Source organism: Mobula birostris, chromosome 19 (genome assembly GCF_030028105.1).
Source record: "Mobula birostris isolate sMobBir1 chromosome 19, sMobBir1.hap1, whole genome shotgun sequence".
Lineage (NCBI taxonomy): Eukaryota > Metazoa > Chordata > Chondrichthyes > Myliobatiformes > Myliobatidae > Mobula > Mobula birostris.
In genome coordinates, this window is record NC_092388.1 from 58336749 (window position 1) to 58358561 (window position 21813).

The 21813-nt window shown below is 41.7% G+C and overlaps 1 protein-coding gene across 1 annotated transcript in view; it reads left to right on the forward strand.

The window, feature by feature from the left end:
- The first annotated feature begins 2128 nt into the window (after positions 1-2128).
- Positions 2129-21813, forward strand: part of tmem170b (transmembrane protein 170B) — a 51255-nt gene continuing 31570 nt past the window's right edge. The window contains exon 1 of the mRNA XM_072283070.1: positions 2129-2273. Within this exon, the coding sequence (XP_072139171.1) occupies positions 2129-2273 (145 nt within the window). The remainder of the gene's footprint in view (positions 2274-21813) is intronic.

Consider the following 21813-nt stretch of genomic DNA (forward strand, 5'->3'; position numbering starts at 1 on the left):
AGTTAAGATTTAGACAGCAAAATTTCAGATGAGCTAAAGTTTATAGGGGCAGGTTAGAAGAGGAATAAACATGGAATGAATGAAGGCTTCAGCAGCAGGTGAGATGAAGCAGGAGAGGGAAAATGCCAGAGAGAGGAAATCACAGCCTTTCCAATGGCATGGATATGGATCTGCAGCCCAGAACTTGGACTAGTATTATGATTGGTTAATTTCAGTTTTAAGAAGTTGTCTCTGAGACAGATAGAGTTGGTCAGTCAGCCTTGTGATGGAGATCTTTCGTTTTCAATTGGAAAACGTTTCTTCTCATTCAGTGCCAGGTATTAGACAGTCTGGTGGTGGAGGGTTCAGGATATAACAAAAAATGAGTCTGCAACACTGGATCATTGAAACATTCAGCATTGAGTCCAACAACAATAATGTCAGGGAACAGGACATGTGGATGTATGGCTAGAGGGTTGACAACTCTGGGAGGTAATATCACCACACCTGGAGAACCATATTCAGTTCTACTTGCTGTATTTCAGCAAAGTCACCCAGGCTTCCTTTAATGTGGTTGACATTACTCAAGTTGAAATAACTCAAGTTGCATCTCCCAATCCCCAAGGTTTGCTTAAGGTTATCTGTAAAGTTATCTATAATTGCTGAATGCAAGTGTCCTGCCTGAAATTTTGTTGCAAGATTTTTGGTGTACCAAGTTCCCCATTAACTTGTTCATGAGGAAAACCACCCAGGAGCTCACTCTCTGTTCCCTATTTAAAACCCTTTTCAAAACCTCTTGTTCACTCCAAAATTATTGCTTCTTGGGTCAAATACTATCCCTGCAATTATATCACCATGTTAACTGTTCAGATCATTCCTCTGCTTGATTCTGAATATTAGATTGTATGGCACCCATGAATATCTAGAAATCCACAGTCTTGCATCAGGAAACTGTAAAAACTGCAGTGGGATGGATGGGTAAATGGTGATCTGAAGAAGGTAGATTCAGCTGTTTCTTTGGAGGCAGGAACTTCTGACACCCCAGGCATTAATGAGAGTAGATGTCCCTGAAATCCAGCACCACTTTACTTGGCCAGGTCAAGCCAAGTCACAACAAGACAAGTTCATTGTCATATGCACAAGTACAGCAATATACAGATATGATGAAAACAATTCTTGCTGTAGCATCACGGGTATGTAGATTCAGACAACACCCAGAACAGTCCTAACGAAGGGTCTCAACCGGAAACGTCGACTGTACCTCTTCCTATAGATGCTGCCCGGCCTGCTAAGTTCACCAGCATTTTTTACATGTGGTACCCAGAACATCAATAAGACAAGACAGTTCAGAAAAAGACAGTGCAAAACAAGACATTAGTGGAAACAAAACCACATTCAGAGACAAGTCGGCAGTAATGCAAGAAGTGGTCCTTGGTGTTCTATTGCTGAGGTAGAATTAGGGTTGTACAAGTTGATGTTTCCAGGAAAGTAGTTGTTCCTATTCACAAAGTGTGGGACTTCATGCTTCTGTACTTCTTGTCTGATGGAAACAGCCAGAAGAGGAAAAGGCAAACCAAGACATCATTCACTAAGAAACCATGATACATTACTATATTTATTATGACCCTGTATACCGTTTATTCTGTGAGCTTCACTCCAGCTAGGAATTTCATTAATACACTGGCAAAAATGACAATAAATTTATCTAACTCAAAATCTAATCTAAATCATCAACCTGAAACCTTTTCTTTCCTCTCACCCAGATGCTTCCTGACCTACCGGCTTTTTTCTCTTTCAGATTTCCAGTATCTGCAGTTTTGTTTATTTCTGAAACAAAGCCCTTTAAGAGAAACACTGTGGCAGTCAGATATGTTTCCCAGCGTGAGCGTGAGAGCGAGAGAGCGAGAGCGAGAGAGAGAGCGAGAGAGAGAGAGAGAGAAAATCCCTTTAAATGCGCCTGCCTTCTCTTAAAGGCGTGCTTTTCGGTGTTGGAGCGGCAGAGTGTGAGTGGTGTTGGTAGCGGGCGGTCTGATGTGACTTTGCAGCGCTTGTGTAATCTGCGAGTGGGCGAGCGGGAATTGTCGTGAACGGTGTGCTCGTCCATTTCTGCTGTCCTGGCCGTCCCCCCTTTCCGAGTCCCTGCATCCCAATGCCGGCCGCCTCGAGTAAGAGTGGGCCCCAGCAGCAGCAGCGAGCGGGCCGTTCAGCCATGGCAGCCGGCGACTATTCCATCAATTTGACAGTGCAGCAAGTGCTGAGCCTGTGGGCGCATGGTACCCTGCGGCATTTCACAGGTAGAGAGCGGTGGGGGTGGGTGTAGGGGAAGGAGGGAGAGGATGGCGAGGCGGTGACTGGGTTTGTGTTGGGGAGCAGTTAGACACAAGACAACCTGTCTACCCATACATCCCCTCCCGGCGGCTCCTTATCCATCTATTCCATTCCAAGAGCAGAGTCTCCCTATCTATCCACCCATTCCCTCTGAGGGGGTATCGGCTCCACATCCAACCCGAGTCTGCCCGCTGCGGCGACCTAATCCAGCCAATGGACGCGCTGGGTTTCAGCTCCTCAGGGGGTGAAACTAACCATTCTGACGCATTGAAGCCCGGCGCTATCGATTTAAAGGCCAGGGCTCCTCCTGGAACCGGGTTAGAGCCACTCTTTTATAGTCGAGAAAATTTGAGAGCATTTGCACAATTTTGTTCTCCATCAGCTGACGGGACGAAATTGCTAATTTATTTGATCTGTAGAGGAAAAGAGAACGTGCATATTTCAAAACTTCCTTTTTATATATTTCTTATTTTATGAATTATGCTGAATAAAGAGTTAATTACATTACTAGCCGTGTAAGTGCTGAGGAAATAAGAAACTGCATCGTGAATTATACATCAAACTACCAACCTGCTCGAGGAATCGCTCTTTGTCTCGGTTTAGATGATAGTAACACCATTGGCAGTCGGATTACTAAATACCATTTAGTAACTACTTGTACAGTATACAAGGTGCTTTTGAGTTGGAACCATGTATATTTTTAAAAATTATCTAGAATAATTAAAATGGTGTTTTAAGCAACTTTCATTGCAAGTTTTGAATTTAATTATCCTGTTGGAAAGAAAAATGGAATTTGGTGTTGCCTTGTGTGCAATCAAACGAGAATGAAGATGCAGTTTTAGAGTAGTTCATAAATGTGGGACAGGCAGCCCCTTTGGCCATTTGATCTTGACACCTGTTTATATGCTGCATGAGTGCAAATGGGCTGCAGAGACATTTCCAATAGAATGGGATAACTTGGAGTTGGTATGCACTTAATGGGCTGAATGGTCTTCTGTTACTTTAAATGGTTTAGCTATTTGATAAAACAGTAGGTTGTAAAGCAGAGTATGTGTCTTATCCAGCAATTAAAATCATATTTCTTTGGTAAATATTTCCTTGCTATAAGTGGGATGTAATGTTTCTTTTAAAACTGACATATGGCAAAACCATCTAGCAAGTTGGTATGTTTTATTGGCCAGCACTGATGCACAGAGCTAGAGTATGTTATGTGAAACCATTGGTGGTCATGTTTTTCGCTGTCTAGTCCTTGAGCTGTGGAGTTTCTCTCCCCTATACCTCTTAACCCCCCACCCCCATCTGTCCTTGTGATTTCCTGCTGCATTAATAGTGTTATTGTGGAGGCTTCAAAACTGCTTGCATTCCAGTGTTTTGTAGTGTCATGCCTGGCTACCAAATTCTTGCACAGTTTACTATATCTTGGTACAATCTCTTTGCTATTGCAAATACCATAACAAGGTGGCCTGTACTTGGTCCAGGTTTACGTCCCACACCATCAGAGTGGATGTGATCAGAGGGAATTGTTTTTACTACTGCGAGGAAGAGCTCTGTTTTCCACATAATTAGAACATACAGGTTGAAATAATTTTATCATATATAGATCTGTATTGAGTGTATTTTCTAATGGTGCTACGAAGTCTGAATTTTAAAGCGGATTAGTGCTGCGCTGGCTTCATCTTGCAGGATTTCAGTTGATGAATGTTGACCTTGTTCAACTCTACAATGCCTGGAAAGGACCAGCACAGCATCATACTTTGAACAATAAAGCTTGTTCCCAGTCCTCTTGACAACTTCCTGTTAGATTTGGGCATCAAAAGCAAGGGTATTATTGATTTTTGTCTCACTGGTTTGCTTTTTAATATGGCTGCACTTTATGCCCAGAGCGTGGCTGGGTTGAAGTCTTCTGCAGGTTCCTTCACTCTTATTTGTAAATAGTTAAAATGAGTGTCCCATTTTTTAAAATTTTGAATTGTGCTTTTGAGTTGCATGGAAGAATGAGTTTCAAAGCTTGGTTTCACAGTTATTCAACTGGAATAGGTTTATTATTGTCATGAGCACTGAAATACAGTGAAAACTTGTTTTGTATGTAATCAAATGATGATTTCAAAACATAAGTAAATTGAGGTTATACAGATGGAAAAGCAATAGCATTGCAGGGTATACAATTAGAGTGAGAGTGCAAGTAAATAATAAGGTGCAAGGGTCATAACGAGGTAGCTTGTGAAGTCGAGAGTTTATTTTTAATATACAAGAGGTCACTTAAGAGACTTGTTACTGTTTGGCAGAAATTGTACTTGAGCCTGGCGTGATGTGTTTTCTAGTGACAGTGTGGAGAGACCTGGAGCATTTGTGAACTCTGATAGCTTTGGAGAAAAAGTTAAATTAAGATTTCAGTCTCAGTGACTTGTATCATAACACCCATGCTCTGAAGATTACTGTGGTTGTGGATCAAAAAAGGCAAATGATATGTTTTAGTCATAGTCATACTTTATTGATCCCAGGGGGAAATTGATTTTCATTACAGTTGCACCATAAATAATGAATAGTAATAGAACCATAAATAGTTAAATAGTAATATGTAAATTATGCCAGGAAATTATGAAATAAGTCCAGGACCAGCCTATCGGCTCAGGGTGTCTGACCCTCCAAGGGAGGAGTTGTAAAGTTTGATGGCCACAGGCAGGAATGACTTCCTATGACGCTCTGTGCTGCATCTCGGAGGAATGAGTCTCTGACTGAATGTACTCCTGTGCCCACCCAGTACATTATGTAGTGGATGGGAGACATTGACCAAGATGGCATGCAACTTAGACAGCATCCCCTTTTCAGACACCACTGTGAGAGAGTCCAGTTCCATCCCCACAACATCACTGGCCTTACGAATAAGTTTGTTGATTCTGTTGGTGTCTGCTACCCTCAGCCTGCTGCCCTAGCACACAACAGCAAACATGATAGCACTGGCCACCACAGACTCGTAGAACATCCTAAGCATTGTCCGGCAGATGCTAAAGGACCTCAGTCTCCTCAGGAAATGGAGACGGCTCTGACCCTTCTTGTAGACAGCCTCTGTTCTTTAACCAGTCCAGTTTATTGTCAATTCGTATCCCCAGGTACTTGTAATCCTCCACCATGTCCACACTGACCTCTTGGATGGAAACAGGGGTCACTAGTGCCTTAGCTCTCCTCAGGTCTACCACCAGCTCCTTAGTCTTTTTCACATTAAGCTGCAGATAATTCTGCTCACACCATGTGACAAAGTTTCCTACCGTAGCCCTGTACTCAACCTCATCTCCCTTGCTGATGCATCCAACTATGGCAGAGTCATCTGAAAACTTATGAAGATGACACTAAATTTAGTGCCATAAAGAAGATGATACTTCTTTATGGCACTAAATGAAGTTATTGTGCAGTTCCCTTTTAAATAAACAAGAGTACTTGGATTTAACTGCTAAACCTGATCAGGTTTCCAATATGACAGGGACAAAGGTTTTCTCTTATCCTTTTGCAACGTGGCTGCAGCTTTTAATGCCATTAAGACATCACTGTCGTCACATCATTTGAGTGTTCTTGTCCATTTGGGGAGACTTGGCCAGGTTGAAGTTTTTACTACTTGAGCATAGTCAATTAATTTGGGTGCAGCATGCTACCCCTAAATAGTCATCTCTGGTGTCCAATCACAAACGAGAAATCTGCATTTGCTGGAAATCCAAGCAAAAACACACAAAATGCTGGAGGAACTCAGCAGGCTAGGCAGCATCTTTGGAAAAGAGTATTGTTGACTTTTTGGGCTGAGACTCTTCGACAGTACTGGAGGAACAAGTGCTGAGGAGTAGGTTTAAAATACACACAAATCTTCTACTCAGTTTTTTTCTCAGCTGGAAACGTCAACAATACTCTTTTGCATAGATGCTGTCTGGCCTGCTGAGTTCCTCCAGCATTTTGTGTGTTTTACCTCTGGTGTCCATTGGGGATATATGCAGTGTGAGTTTCCAAATACATGACTATGTACAGTTCCACCACCTCCACTACCTCACTTGGCCCCTATAATGTCCATAAATGATAGACGAGTATGATAGGACACTCGGCACTCAAACCCTCTCTGTCTTCCAAGATATTCTTAGCTGATTGCCCTGCTGAAGGGTCTTGGCCTGAAACATCGACTGTACTCTTTTTTGCATAGATGCTGGCTGGCCTGCTGAGTTCCTCCAGCATTTTATGTGTGTTGCCCAGTTTACTTGTTTAATGTTCAGTACTGGGTGAGCCAAAATTTCCTCCAAGTAATTACTTGGAAGAGGGTTGCCATTAATTTGGTCACCAGTGTAACCTTGATTCCATTCCCTGGCAACTGCCTGAAACTGAAACAGATGATTACATTTGCTCGGTAAGAATGCTATATTACAACTCACTGAATGGATGAGTTTAGGACCACACATCTGTGCCATCATGAAGGCTGGTGTATTTCATTCTTGCCTCCTGCTCTGCTGCACCCACCCCATCCCCTTGCATTAGATCCTTGTTAGCTCTCATCTCCGTTATTTTACCTTTCTCATCTCCCTTGTACCTTTTGTGAACTTGCAATCTTGGGGAAACTCTTTTCTGTTTGTCCTTGCTTTCACACCTGTTAGCCACACTTTGATTTTCAAAATGATCAGTGTTGCTTTCAAATTGTAGCCAAGCCTTTCCACTGCCCACCACCCTCTCCCATTGGTGACCCTGCCTCAAGATCTGAAATCTAATCCCCAAGTTATTGCAGTTCTTAAATGATCTTCCTCATTGATCAGTGCAAGGAATACGCTTTGCTGTCAAATTTTGGTCTTTGGGCACAAACGTGAAAATCTGCAGATATGGGAAATCCAAGGCAAAACACACACAATGCTGAAGGAACTCAGCAGGTCAGGCAGCATTTATGGTAATTTATTTTTATGGAAATCTATTTCCATAGGTGCTGCCTGACCTGCTGAGTTCTTCCAGCATTTTGTCTTTGTTCTTTGGGACTTTTTTTTCTAATGTAACTTGTTTTTTTGTTTTCAAAGCAGCAGGGATTTGTACCTCTTTGTCACCCAATGTCCCCTTTCCTTCGTTCATGAACTGCTTTCACTGTAGACCTAAACTTGGAAGGTGAGGGCCAGATGTTGCTGTACTTTTAGGCTTGGACAAATTAATATTAATTACACTTTTTAATTCACACTATTCACAGTACATATTACAGGAACATCAATACAGTCATTGCGCAAGGATGTTGATGGAGTCTTGTGAATAAAAGCCCTATTGCTAGAACAAACCTATTTTAATGGGCAATGATAGAGAAGCAAATAGGTGGGATTAATCAAATTAGATGGGGAAAGATGTTAAGGGAATGACAGTGGTTTTTTTTATTAGAAAGTATTGTAACCTCATTGGGTTTAGTAATTCTTGAAGTTAGTGAATGGTAGAGTCTGACACTAAAATGAATAAGCATTTTTGATCTGTGATTTGTAGATTGTAATTGGGTCCAGGAGCATTTTGTGAATGCACCATTTCACTATTTTCAGAATAAAGTGAGAGTTGCAGAATGTTTTGTTCCATTGTTGGAACTAATTTTTGAATTTAATGGGTAACAATAGATAAAAATCAAAGTCTTGTTTATTGTCATATGCACAAGTACATGTATGCAGAGGTGCAATGAAAAACTTGGTTGCAGCAGCATCACATACACATATAAGCAGTATTCACAAGAAAAAAAACACTTTCCAAGAAAGAACACAATTAGAGCAAAAAAATTTGGTCAATTTTAGCTTGTGCTATTGTGATCTTTATTGTTTATCAAGGACAGTCAGAATGGATTTGGTAAAGGCCAGACAAGTTTGACTAAGATGATTGAAGGAAGGTTGATTAGATGTTATAAATGTTGTGAATGGGCATATGAAAGGAATATGGAAAGCCTGTATCATGTTGAGCTGATACAAGCCATGGACTTGAGTGTTGACAGTATAAACATGGGTTAGGGCTGGTGATGAGAAGCGGGTGGTGGTAATGGATGGTTGTGTTGCATCTGGAATGTTGAATGCTCAGTTTTAGGATATCATTTGAATTTTTTAAAAATAGAAATGATCTAGGCTTGGGAGGAGGGAGTAGCATTATAAACTTCTTAAAATATCTTCTCCCTCATTTGATAAATTCACCCTATTTGCTGCTTTGCCATCTTCTATTATAAAAGCTTTTGGCCTGTATGTATGAAATCAACATCAAAATAGTTGAGGATAGTGGCAGACTTTTGTGTGATTTAGACAAGGTAACAAAGTGGAAGAATGGCAAGTGTCATTTAGTGCAGGGAAGTGGGAAGTGATGGACTTCCAGGTAGACTATTGGAGAAAGGCCATATACCACGAATAGCACAATTGTTGAGTAGCAGGGAGATTTTGGAACCAGAGTGACTGTAAAACCAGTCTTTGATTTTGTACTTGGTTACATAGTATATGAAAGTGAAGTAGAGAAGTTGCACAACTTGTAGGTTAGGTCTATGCTTCAGTATGGTGGACAATTCTTTGCACTTGACAACATGGAAAGATAATGGGACCTTACAAAAAAAAAAGGTAGAGGGAAAATTTACCCGGATGTTGCCAAACATTAAGGAGCTCAGTGAGGAAGACGGGTTGGAAAAGTGAAGTAAAGAATAACTGTTATCTCAAGTGGAAAATAATAGCTGAAAAAACACAAAAGATCTATAGGAATGTAGAGAATGTTTATCACTGAGTTGCTGAAATGTAGAATATGCTACTCAAATAGGAAATGGGTTCCTAACTTTCAAGCATAACTTTGGAAAGGAATTGGGGAAGTATTTGAAGAACTTGTGGATTTATAGTCAAAAGATGAGTACGTTGTATGAAACACCATTATGGGCACCTGAATGATGGGCTGAATGGCCTTTCATGAGTACTTCTTAAGAACTTGGAAAGAGGAAAATGCATGGAATAAAAATCAATAAATATGATCTACCAAAGTTCAATGGCATTCTAAGTAGAAGTATCACCTGGGTGGTATATGATGTAGCTGGGGTCAGTCAAAGGAAGTTAAGGTGGAAATTATAGAGTCTGAAACAAGGGAAAATCCCAGCTGAAGAAAACTTTGGAGGAAATATAAACTCAAAATCACATTCTCCCTTCAAGCATGCTACAGGAAATCTGCAATTTAAAAGAGTGAAGCCTAAGGGACCATTTTGCTTTGCCAGCAAAATTGCCTTTCAACAGTGCCAACTGGGAATGCCAAAACAATCATAAGATTAACAAGACAGATTATATTTTTTTTAAAAAAACTCCCTTAAGTGGTTTCCATTTTCACATTCTTTATCAATTTGTAGCTTTTTGTGTCCCTGCTAGCACCCTCCAGCCTCTGTCTCCGTCTTCACCCTACCCTTAACGCACCACCAAACTTGGCTTCATCTGCCCAGTTTTATCCCTTGTTGTGTTCCACCTATCTTCTAACTCTTCCCTCTCCTTCCACAGCCTGGCTCTTTCTGCCCATCATCCCTGCCCCTTCCCAGGTCCACCTATCATCCGCTGATCTGTCTTGCTATTCCCCCTCTCCTCTTTACACCGGTCACCTGAAACATTACTGATTTCTTTCCCGTGACAGACAGCATTTGATTTGTTGAGTTCCTCCAGCAGTTTTTTTTTAAACCTTACCTGACTGACTTATTGCCTGTAGAAATGTGAATTCTGGGCTTCAGGAATTCTTTGAGCCTTTAAGATTGACCGTAGCATTTAATGTGTGGATAGTATAATTCATGTCAAAATGAATGCTATGCCCAAGTTGTTCAAAAAGAACTGAATCATTTAGGAAACTGAGACGTAGGCAATGTCATTAAATCAGTTGATATTTCCACTTGTGTTGTTCTTTTTTCCTAAAATGAAGACGGGTAGCATCTTCAGGTTTGTTGAATGTTAGAAGATATCAATCAATAGGCATGTAAAGGTATGCCTTTTACCTCTGATTAGTTAGTCCAGCTAGGTAGGATACTTGTTTTCACAACACTTGATGTGTTGTGCACTTCAGAGGAGTGCTCACCTGGTGTTCCTCAACAACAGGTAATTTTGCAACAATATAGGACCCTGGTCAGTCCCCACTTGGAGTACTGTGCTCACTTCTGGTCGCCTCACTACAGGAAGGATGTGGAAACCATAGAAAGGGTGCAGAGGAGATTCACAAGGATGTTGCCTGGATTGGAGAGCATGCCTTATGAAAGCAGGTTGAGTGAACTCTGCTTTTTCTCCTTGGGGTGACGGAAGATGAGAGGTGACCTGATAGAGGTGTATAAGATGATGAGAAGCATAGATCATGTGGATAGTCAGAGGCTTTTCCCAGGGCTAAAATGGCTGCCACAAGAGAGCACAGGTTTAAGGTGCTGGGGAGTAGGTACAGAGGAGATGTCAGGGGTAAGTTTTTTACGCAGAGAGTGGTGAGTGCATGGAATGGGCTGCCAGTAATGGTGGTGGAGGCAGATACAATAGGGTATTTTAAGAGACTTTTGGATAGGTATATGGAGCTTAGAAAATAGAGGGCTGTGAGTAACCCTAGTAATTTCTAAGGTAGGGGCATGTTCGGCACAACTTTGTGGGCTGAAGGGCCTGTATTGTGCTGTAGGTTTTCTATGTTTCTAACAAACCTCTATTTCAAGAGATTTGCAGAGAGTGAGGAAAAATATTAATTAATCTTGCTGTATGTTACCTAGCTCTAGCTTGGTGTCTACCAAGACAAAGCGAAAGGTACAGAATCTCGTGGGAATGAAGTTGAGAAGAGACTTGTATCTCTAAAGAGGTCCAATTTGAATGTACATTGAAAATCTGCACTAGTTGAGGGACCTGTTAAAACAGTTGAGGACAACTTGTCTGACCAGCTTGATGGACTTAATGAACATCTCGATGACTATGGACATTTCACAAAATCTTCAAGCACTGCTAGACCCCTTCAAGAGTTTCTGGTTGAACATGGAATTAGACAAAGCAGCAGAAAGCTGACCTCTGAGAACTGGATCAGTTGCTGCTAAATTTTCAGCTTCTTGTTGGTAATGATCCATGAAGTTGTTGTCATTGACCAGTGTTGGTTCAGCTTGGTATTGGTAGGTGATTTTTCTCTCTTTTTCCCTTGAACTGAGGAGAATGGAGTTGAATGGCTTGTTTTGTTTCAAGATCTCTTTCAAAATCAATAATGGAATCTGACAAGGATTTGACAATTGCCTGTGGAATGAGAGTACTGGAACCACATATATGGTGAAATTTTACCATATAAGCCCCTGCAGACTATTTCTTTTGGTGAATCCAAATAAATGAGAATGCAGATGCAGAGAGGATTTGGTTTTCACAGTTGGTGCACTTCTGTGTGAGGCAATTGTGTGTAGGTGTGATTTTTTTTTTCCCCCCACCACTGTTATATATAGACAGTACTTCCAGTCACACTCTGCTTTAAGGTTTGATCCTACCCTCTTGTGGTTCAATCTGGAGTGGAAGGAAAATATAAAGGTGATGCATTTTTGGCAATATTAGAGTGAAGGCTATATCTTTCTTTTAAAAGAAAAAAAAATCTGGAGTACAGTAACCTCTTGAGCCAGTTCTTCCATCAGTAAGGCTATGGGTGTTCCTTCAATAAAACTGATTATTTTTCTAATGGTTTAATAAATGTCCTGCTATTTCCTCTTTAATTCCCAGCAATTTTTTTCCCAACATCAGATACTGGACTAATTCTCTTATCCTTTCCTGTTTTTAGGGTCAATCTCATCTTAAGTAGTGGTGTCACAACTGGGCACATACAAAAGCTCCACAGTCTCTGCAGCCACTCTCTTAGGCATCAGGTGCAGGGGACTAGTTGGTCTTCAGCCACATTACTTTGCTTATTAACTACGTTATATAGTAGTAGTTTTGTCTGAGTTCCTCTATCCCTTTTTGGGCCCATGATTATTTTTATTGTCGTAGAAATCTCAGCTATTTCTCCATTTTCCATTAATATCTCAGACTCTCCCTCTAAGGGGCCACTATCTTCCTTTATTTGTACTGTAGAAACTTGTACTGCCTGTTTTAATGAGAACAGATAATCTCCCTCTGTTTGAATGAATTATCTTTTTCTAGGTATTGAACCACCTTTGCCTTGAAAATTATCTTTCACCAGCAACAAATGCAGATAGGAAACCTGTCACAAATAGTACTACCAATGCAAATGAAAAAGAATAAAGAAGAAATCTGAGCTATTAGTACATGTACAGGTATGACATCAAAGCTTCTTTTTAATAGGTTTCTAAATTTATGCATAATGATTAAACTTCCTGGCATTTAAAATGCAGAAGCCATGATAGTTGCCCAACTGGCATGGTTCTTTGGGGATCCAGAGTAGTTGTTCCACACATTGGAAGAGAATCTATTCTGAGGCTCCTTCCTCTTGTAGGAAGGATACACAAGTTTTGTTTTTGTTCTATGATTGTAATATTACTGATAAGCACTTCACAATGGAGCACTGTAGCAGGAAAGCAGCATCCATCATCACAGGCTGCCTACCATCCAAGCCGTGCTCTCTTCTCACTCTTCTCTTATCAGGAAGGTGGTACAGGAGCATCAGGTCCCACACCACCAGGTTCAGGAATGCTTAGTACTCCTCAGCCATCAGGCTCTTGAACCAGAGGGGATAACTTCATTCACCCCAACAGCTATATGGACTCGCTTTCAAGGACTGTTCATTTCATGTACTCTATTTATTACTTATTTATTGTTTTCTTTTTGTAGTTTCAGTCTGTTGTCTTTTGCACATTGGTTGGTTGTCTGTCTTGTGTGTGGTCTTTCATTATTTTGCTGGCATTCACAGTAACTACAGTGAATCTCAGGGTTTTGTATGGTGTACCTAGCTTTGGAAATTGTACTGCTGCATTTTATTTGCTTATGTTCTGAAAAGTGCAAGACAGCTTTTGAAATAAAAACATTCAATTGGAAAGTGACAATTTTTTTATAATGTGGGGATTACACACATCCAAAGAAAATCTCAACACTGCTCAATTCATGAGAGAATATGCAAATATTTTCCTAATCTAACAGCTAAAAGATTTAAGTAGTCACAGTAAGGGATTTGCTCCTGATTATTTGAAGTGGCCTAATGCTGGTAGACCTAGTAAATCATCTTTAGCAGAAGGAAAGTAGGATCTAGTTATTGGAGTGCAGAAAAGCACAATTCATTGTGTGCTGTTACTTTAAATTCATCTGCATGTCATTAATATCCAGAACAGCATATCCTCTTGAGTTGTGATATCAAAATGGACTGTAGTGTCCTGATTAACATTTGGACAAATCCATTGACAGTAGACTCAAATTCTTGATGTGATCTGCTCTGAGGAATAGATTTGACGTTTCCTTTTATAGTGGGATCCAGTAAATTGGACCGTCGGTTAATCGGAGCAGCTGGCTATTTCGGACAACTCTTAAAGAACAAAATCTAGTAAAAAAAGAAATAGCCAGGATTCTCTTCAAGCAACACACACAAAAAATGCTGGCGAATGCAGCAGGTCAGGCAGCATCTACAGGAAGAGGTACAGTCGACGTTTCGGGCCAATACCTTTCGTCAGGACTAACTGAAAGAAGAGATAGTAAGAGATTTGAAAGTGGGAGGGGGAGATCTGAAATGATAGGAGAAGACAGGAGGGGAGGCGTAGATCTAAGAGCTAGAGAAGGGAGAGTATCATGGGATGGGAAGTCTGGGGAGAAAGAGAAGGGGGGAGGGGAGCCTAGAGGGGGGACAGCAGGTAAGGAGTTGTAGTGAGAGGGACAGAGGGAGAAAAAAAGAGAGAGAGAGAGAGAAAAAGAGGGGAAAATGAAAAATATATAAAATAAGGGATGAGGGGTGGAGGGGCGTTAACGCAAGTTAGAGAAACCAATATTCATGCCGTCAGGTTGGAGGCTACCCGGACGGAATATAAGGTAGTGTTCCTCCAACCTGAGTATGGCTTCACCTTGACAGTAGAGGAGGCCGTGGATAGACATATCAGAATGGGAATGGGACGTGGAATTAAAATGTGTGGCCACTGGGAGATCCTGCTTTCTCTGGCGGACAGAGCATAGATGTTCAGCGGAACGGTCTCCCAGCCTGCGTCGGGTCTCGCCAATATATAGAAGACCGCACCAGACGCAGTATATCACCCCAGCCGACTCACAGGTGAAGTGTCGCCTCACCTGCAAGAACTGTCTGGGGCCCTGAATGGTGGTGAGGGAGGAAGTGTAAGGGCATGTGTAGCACTTGTTCTGCTTACAAGGATAAGTGCCAGGAGGGAGATCAGTGGGGAGGGATGAGGGGAACGAATGGACAAGGGAGTTGCGTAGGGAGCGATCCCTGCGGAAAGCGGGGGGAGGGGAGAGGGAAAGATGTGCTTGGTGGTGGGATCCCATTGGAGGTGGAGGAAGTTACGGAGAATTATATGTTAGACCCAGAGGCTAGTGTGGTGGTAGGTTAGGACAAGGGGAACCCTATTCCTAGTGGGATGGCGGGAGGATGGGGTGAGAGCAGATGTACGTGAAATGGGAGAGATGCATTTGAGAGCAGAGTTGATGGTGGAAGAAGGGAAGCCTCTTTCTTTAAAAAAGGAAGATATCTCCTTTGTCCTGGAATGAATAGTCTCATCCGAAAGCAGACGCGGCAGAGACGGAGGAATTGCGAGAAGGGGATGGCATTTTTGCAAGAGACGGGGTAGGAAGAGGAATAGTCCAGGTAGCTGTGAGAGTCCGTAGGCTTATAGTAGACATCAGTAGATAAGCTGTCTCCAGAGATAGAGACAGAAAGATCAAGAAAGGGGAGGGAGATGTTGGAAATGGACCAGGTAAACTTGAGGGCAGGGTGAAAGTTGGAGGCAAAGTTAATGAAGTCAACGAGCTCAGCGTGCATGCAGGAAGCAGCGCCAATGCAGTCGTCAGTGTAGCGAAGGAAAAGAGGGAGACAGATACCAGTATAGGCTTGAAACATGGATTGTGCACAAAGCCAACGAAAAGGCAGGCATAGCTGGGACCCATACGGGTGCCCATGGCTACACCTTTAGTTTGTAGGAAGTGGGAGGAGCCAAAGGAGAAATTGTTAAGAGTAAGGACTAATTCCTTTAGACGGAGGAGAGTGGTGGTAGAGCGGAATCCAAAAAGAAGTGGAGAGCTTTGAAAACTTCCTGGTGGGGGATGGAGGTATATAGGGACTGAACATCCATGGTGAAAATAAAGCGGTGGGGGCCAGGGAACTTAAAATCATTGAAAAGATTCAGAGCGTGAGAAGTGTCACGAACATAGGTGAGAAACAGCCTTTCCGCATCTACCGTGTTCAGCTCTTTCAACATTAGAAATGTTTCTATGAGATCCCCTCTCGTTCTTCTATACTCTAATGAATACAGTCCAAGAGCCGACAAACACCCTCACATGTTAGACTCTGCATTCCAGGAATCATCCTCGTGAATCTCCTCTGAACTCTCTCCAACATCAGAACATCCTGTCTAAGATAGGATGCCAAAAACTGCACACAGTATTTCAAATGAGGTCTCACTAGTGCCCCAAAGAGCCTCATCAACACCTCCTTACTCTTATACACTATTCCTCTTGAAATGAATGCCAACATAGTGTTCGCTTTACTTACTGCCGATCCAGCCTGGTGGTTAAACTTTAGGGTATCCTGCACGAGGGCTCCTGAGTCCCTTTGCACTTCCGATTTTTGAATTTTCTCCCCATCTAAATAATAATCTGCCCAATTATTTCTTCTTCCAAAATGTACAACTGTACATTTCTCAACATTGTATCTCACCTGCCATTTCTTTGCCCACTCTCCTAAACTGACCAAGTCTCTCTGCAACCCTTCTGTTTCTTCAACACTTCCTGCTCCTCCACCTTTCTTGGTGTCATCAGCAAACTTAGCCACAAAACCAATTAATCCATAATCTAAATCATTGATATACATTGTAAAAAGAAGCGGCCCCAACACCGACCCCTGCGGAACACCACTAGTAACCGGCAACCAATCAGAATTCCCACCCTTCGCTTTCTGCCTATCAGCCAATGCTCCATCCATTCCAATATCTTTCCTGTAATTCTATGGGCTCTCATTTCATTAAGCAGCCTCTTATGTGGCACCTTATCAAAGGCCTTTTTAAAATCCAAATACACAACATCCACAGCCTCTCCCTTGTCAATCTTATTTGAGATTACCTCAAAAAATTCCAATAGGTTGGTGAGGCAGGATCTTCCCTTCATGAAACCATACTGGCTTGGGCCTGTCTTGTCATGTACCTCGGTATTTCATAACCTCGTCCTTGAGGATCGACTCCAATAACTTCCCAACTACCAATGTCAGCCTAATAGGTCTGTAATTTTCTTTTTGCTGCCCCCCTCCTTTCTTAAACAGCGGAGCTACATTTGCGACTTTCTAGTCTTCCGGAATCGTGCCAGAGTCTATTGATTCCTGGAAGATCATTTCCAATGCCTCCACAATCTCCAAAGCCACCTCCTTCAGAACCCTTGGGTGCACCTCATCCGGTCTGGGAGACTCATCTATTTTTAATCCATTTAGCTTCCCAAACATTTTCTCTCTAGTAATCTTGACTGTACCTAATTCTATTCCCTGAGACCCCTGGTTATCAGGTATATTGCTAATGTCTTCCACTGTGAAGACTGATGCAAAATACTCATTTAGTTCCTCTGCCATCTCTTTGTTACCCATTATAATTTCTCCAGCATCATTTTCAATTGGATCTATATCTACACGTGTCACTCTTTTACTCTTCATATATTTAAAAAAACTCTTAGTATCCTTTTTTTATGTTAATTGCAAACTTCCTTTCATGATTCATCTTTCCTAATCACTTTCTTAGGTCCTTCTGTAAATTTTTAAAAGTCGTCCAGTCCTCCGTTTTCCCACTAATTTTTGCTTCCTTGTATGCTGTCTCTTTTGCTTTTATTTTAGCCTTAACCTCTCTCGTTAGCCACATTTGTGCCATTTTTCCATTCATGATTTTCTGTTTTCTTGGAATATATTTTTCCTACACTTATTTCTTGTAGGAATTTCATCCAATTCTGCTCTACCGGCCCTCCATCTAGCTTACTTTTGCAATCGACTTGGGCCAGTTCCTCTCTCATACCACTGTAATTTCCTTTGTTCCACTGAAATATCGATACACTTGATACCAGCTTCTCCTTTGCAAATTTGAAACTGAACTCAATCATATTATGATCACAACTTCCAAGGGGTTCCATTACCGCCAGCTCCCTAATCGCCTCAGGTTCATTACACAGCACCCAGTCCAAAACAGCTGATCGCCAGGTGGGCTTATGGACAACCTTCTAAAAAAAGCCATCCCATAGGCATTTTACAAACTCCCTCTCCTGAGATCCATTACCTTCCTGACTTTCCCAATTCACTTTCATATTAAAATCCCTCATAATTATCTTGATATTTTCCTTCTGACACGTTTTTTCTATTTCCAGCTGAAACTTGTAGTCCACATCCCAGCTGCTGTTTGGAGGCCTGTATATAACTACTATTTGTGTCTTTTTAACCTTGCCATTTCTTAACTCGACCCATAAGGATTCTACCTCTTCTGATCCTATGTCCCTTCTTTCTAATGATTTGATATCGTTGCTTACCATCAGGGCCACGCCACCCCCTTTACCTACCTTCCTATCTTTCCTATGCACTGTGTATCCTTGGACATTCAGCTCCCAATCACATCCATCATTTAGCCATGACTCAGTGATGGCCACAGTGTCATATCTTTTAACCCGTAGCTGTACAACAAGGTCATCCACTTTATTTCTAATGCTGCGTGCATTTAAGTACAGTTCGTTTCGATCAGTATCTGTTACTAATTTTGCTATATTTCTATTGCACAGTAAATTATCCTGTCTATTCACCTGCCTGTCCTTCTTGCCATCTTTGCTGCACGGTACCTTTGACTTATTTCTATTTTCCTCTTCCTCGACCTTAACACCCTGGTTTCCTTCTCCCTGCCAGCTTAGTTTAAACTCTCCCTAACAGCTATATTAAACAACCGCCAGGATATTAGTACCCTTTGAGTTCAGGTGTAACCCATCGTTTTTGTATAAGCGGTACCTCCCCCAAAATAGATCCTAATGATCCAAGAATTTGAAGCTCTGCCCCCTGCACCAGTTACTTAGCCACACATTCATCTGCTTAATTCTGCTATTCTTACCTTCATTAGCACGTGGCTCAGGTAGTAATCCTGAGATTTACTCTGGAGGTCCAGCTTTTCAATTTTCTTCCTAGCTCCCAGTAATCTTCCTTCAGGACCTCCTCTCTTTTTCTGTCTATGTCATTGGTACCAAGATGTACCAAGACTTCTGGCTGCCTACCCTCTCTCCTCAGAATACTCTGGACCTGATCTGAGACATCCCGTACCCTGGCACCAGGGAGGCAACACACCATCCGGGTATCCTTGTCCGTCTCGCAGAATCGCTTGTCTGTTCCCCTCACTATGGAATCCCCTATAACTACTGCATTTCTCCTTGCTGTCTTGATCACAGCACTGGGCAGAGTGCCAGAGTCCCGTTCGCTGTGGTCTTCCCTCTGTCAGGTCAACCTCTCCAACATTATATTGTTTTAGATATCGACTTCTGAGGGGGACTGTCACAGAGGTGCTGTCAACTATCTCTCTATAGGTATATTCAATTACCTTCTCACTTTCCTTAATTAGCGGAAGGTCATCAAGTTGCAGCTCCAGATCCCTGTTTAAACCTTGCTTTAATTTTAGGTTTTTAAATGTCTGAGAAACTTAAACATTGGAAGCTCCTTCCCAGCTTTGCCTCCTGTCTATGGCTGTCAGCAGCATTTCAGGGGTGATATCTCTGCAGTACATTGACAGTAGCTCAGTGGTTACACAGATCTTGTTACAGATGGCCAGTGAGCTTTGGTCTTTGCACCTAACTTGGGAACTGTTGATGTTTTAGAATTTGAGCTAACTCAGCAAGATCCTGCCCAATATCACTGATCTTGGACAAAAATCACCAATAAGGTTCCTTTTGGTTTTCTGGATATTCAAAACCATTTTAACACTTGGCATTTACATGAACCTTTTGGCATGGGAATTTTTCTAAGGTGCCTCACAGGAGTACTAATGAACACTCTTTGATACGGAGATATGGGGATGGGAGTTGGTTTTGAGAAACAAGGAGGAAAGGAGTTTTGGGAAATTAATTCCAGAACCTGCCTCTGAGGAACTTGGAGTCACTTCAGAGCTTAAACATTACTGTTGTAGGCAGAATCTTAGATACTGACAAGGAGTCAGATAGATCAGCTGGTTAAGTGGTGTTGCAACACCAACCTCCCACTCCGTATCAGCAAGAGCAAGGAGTTGATTGTGGTCTTCAGGAAACAGAAGTCAGAACATACACCAGCCATCATTGATGGCTGTGGAAATGTGAATGGCTTCAAGTTCCCTGGGCCCAACACATTAATGAATCTCAAAGAAACATTGAAAATAGGTGCAGGAGTAGGCCATTCTGCCCTTTGAGCCTGCACCACCATTCAGTATGATCATGGCTGGTCATCCAACTCAGAACCCTGTACCTGCCTTCTCTCCATATTCCCGATCCCTTTAGCCACAAGGGCCATATCTAACCGTCTTAAATATAGCCAATGAACTGGCCTCAACTGTATCCTGTGGCAGAGAATTCCACAGATTCACCACTCTCTGTGTGAAGAAGTTTTTCCTCATCTCGGTCCTAAAAGGCTTCCCCTTTATCCTTAAACTGTGACCCAGCACACCTGCAGCTCTACTTTGTTCGGTATTTGGAGAGATTTGAAATCTGATCATTTTTACAGATGTACTATGAAGAGCATCACAACCTGGTATGGAGTCTCCAAAACATAGGATCAAAAAAAAAGTTGTAGAGGGTTGTTTATGCAGCCAGTTCCATTTGGACACAACCTTCCTTGCCATCAAGGATATCTTCAAGAATAGGTGCCTAAAGAAGGCAGCATCCATCATTAAACACTGTCAACATCTGGAAAATGCCATCTTTGCATAATTATCTTCAAGGATGAAGTACAAGAGCCTGAAGACTCTCACACAATATTTTAAGAACAGCTTAATCCCCTCTGATGTCAGGTGTCTGAATGATCCATGACACAGCCTCATTATTTGTCTTTTGCATTATGTATTTATTTGGTAATTTATAACTTTTATGTCTTGCACTATAGTGCTCCCATGAAACAACAAATTTCATACCATACGTCAGTGATAATAAACCTGATTCTGATTGTGCTTTCATTTCCACCATTATAGCAATATTCTCAACTGGAGTAGTTTACAGTGAGTTCCACATCTGTTTTATGGTTTCTATGATATATTTGAACTCTGAAATTGCATGCACAGTGTAGTGTTAGCATAACATTTTACTGTACAGGTGACCTGGGTTCAATTCCTGCTGTTGCCTGTAAGGAGTATGTACATTCTCCCTGTGACCTCGTGGGTTTCCTCTGGGTGTTCCAGTTTCCTCCCAGAGTCCAAAGATGTACTGGTTGGTAGGTTGATTGGTCATTGTAAATTCTCCCACAATTAGGCTGGGATTAAATCAGGGATTGCTGAGTGGTGCGGCTCAAAGGGTCTATCCTGTGCTGTATCTTAATAGATATTACTATGTTATTTTCTATTTGTTACTATTCAAATTATGCTTTTTGATATTTCTCCCTCCCTAAATGTCTGCTTCTGACCCAATAAAGCTGCAAGCCCTTGGCACTCTCATGTGAATCTATAGCAGAGTGTGAGGGGTTAGCCACATAATAGCCCAGTTCAGTAGTGAGAATACTGCTTTACCAGAGGCTCCAACTTCTGACTGTAAGTTGCAACTACCTTCCTCCATGGATGGCTGCAACTGTTCAAAGAAAGAAAAACATGGTATTTTTGCTGATGTGTTTGGTCAGTGTTTAGCTATCACCCAACTTTAAAAATAGATTTTATTTGCTAACTCATTGTTGCTTCCTGTGGACAAATTAGATATTGCATTTCCCACATTACTTTTGAAGTGTGATCTCTTTTTTTTTATATTCCATTGACCCTAAAGCACTGAAACATGAAATTATGGAAGGTGTTGCATGATCGTGTCATTCCAGCCTCGTTATTTCCTTTTTGACTCTGACAAAAGCAGGAAGCTTGCCATTGACCAATCTTGTACAGATTCACTAGCTTTTAATTGTACAAGGGGTGATTGATAAGTTTGTAGCCTAAGATAGAAGGAGTCAATTTTAGAAAACCTAGCACATTTATTTTTCAACATAGTCCCCTCCTACATTTACACACTTAGTCCAGCAGTCACGGAGCTTACGGATCCCTTCTTTGTAGAAGTCGGCGTCTTGGACCTCCAGAAAGTGGAGTTATACAGCCCCCATTACATGCACTTGCAGTTCAACTCTTTGAGTGATTATGCGGAAAGTTTGAAGTTAATAACTCATCTCCTTCTACTGTAGGCCACGAGCTTATCAATCACCCCTACTGTGGACCACTTTCTGGAGGTCCAAGAT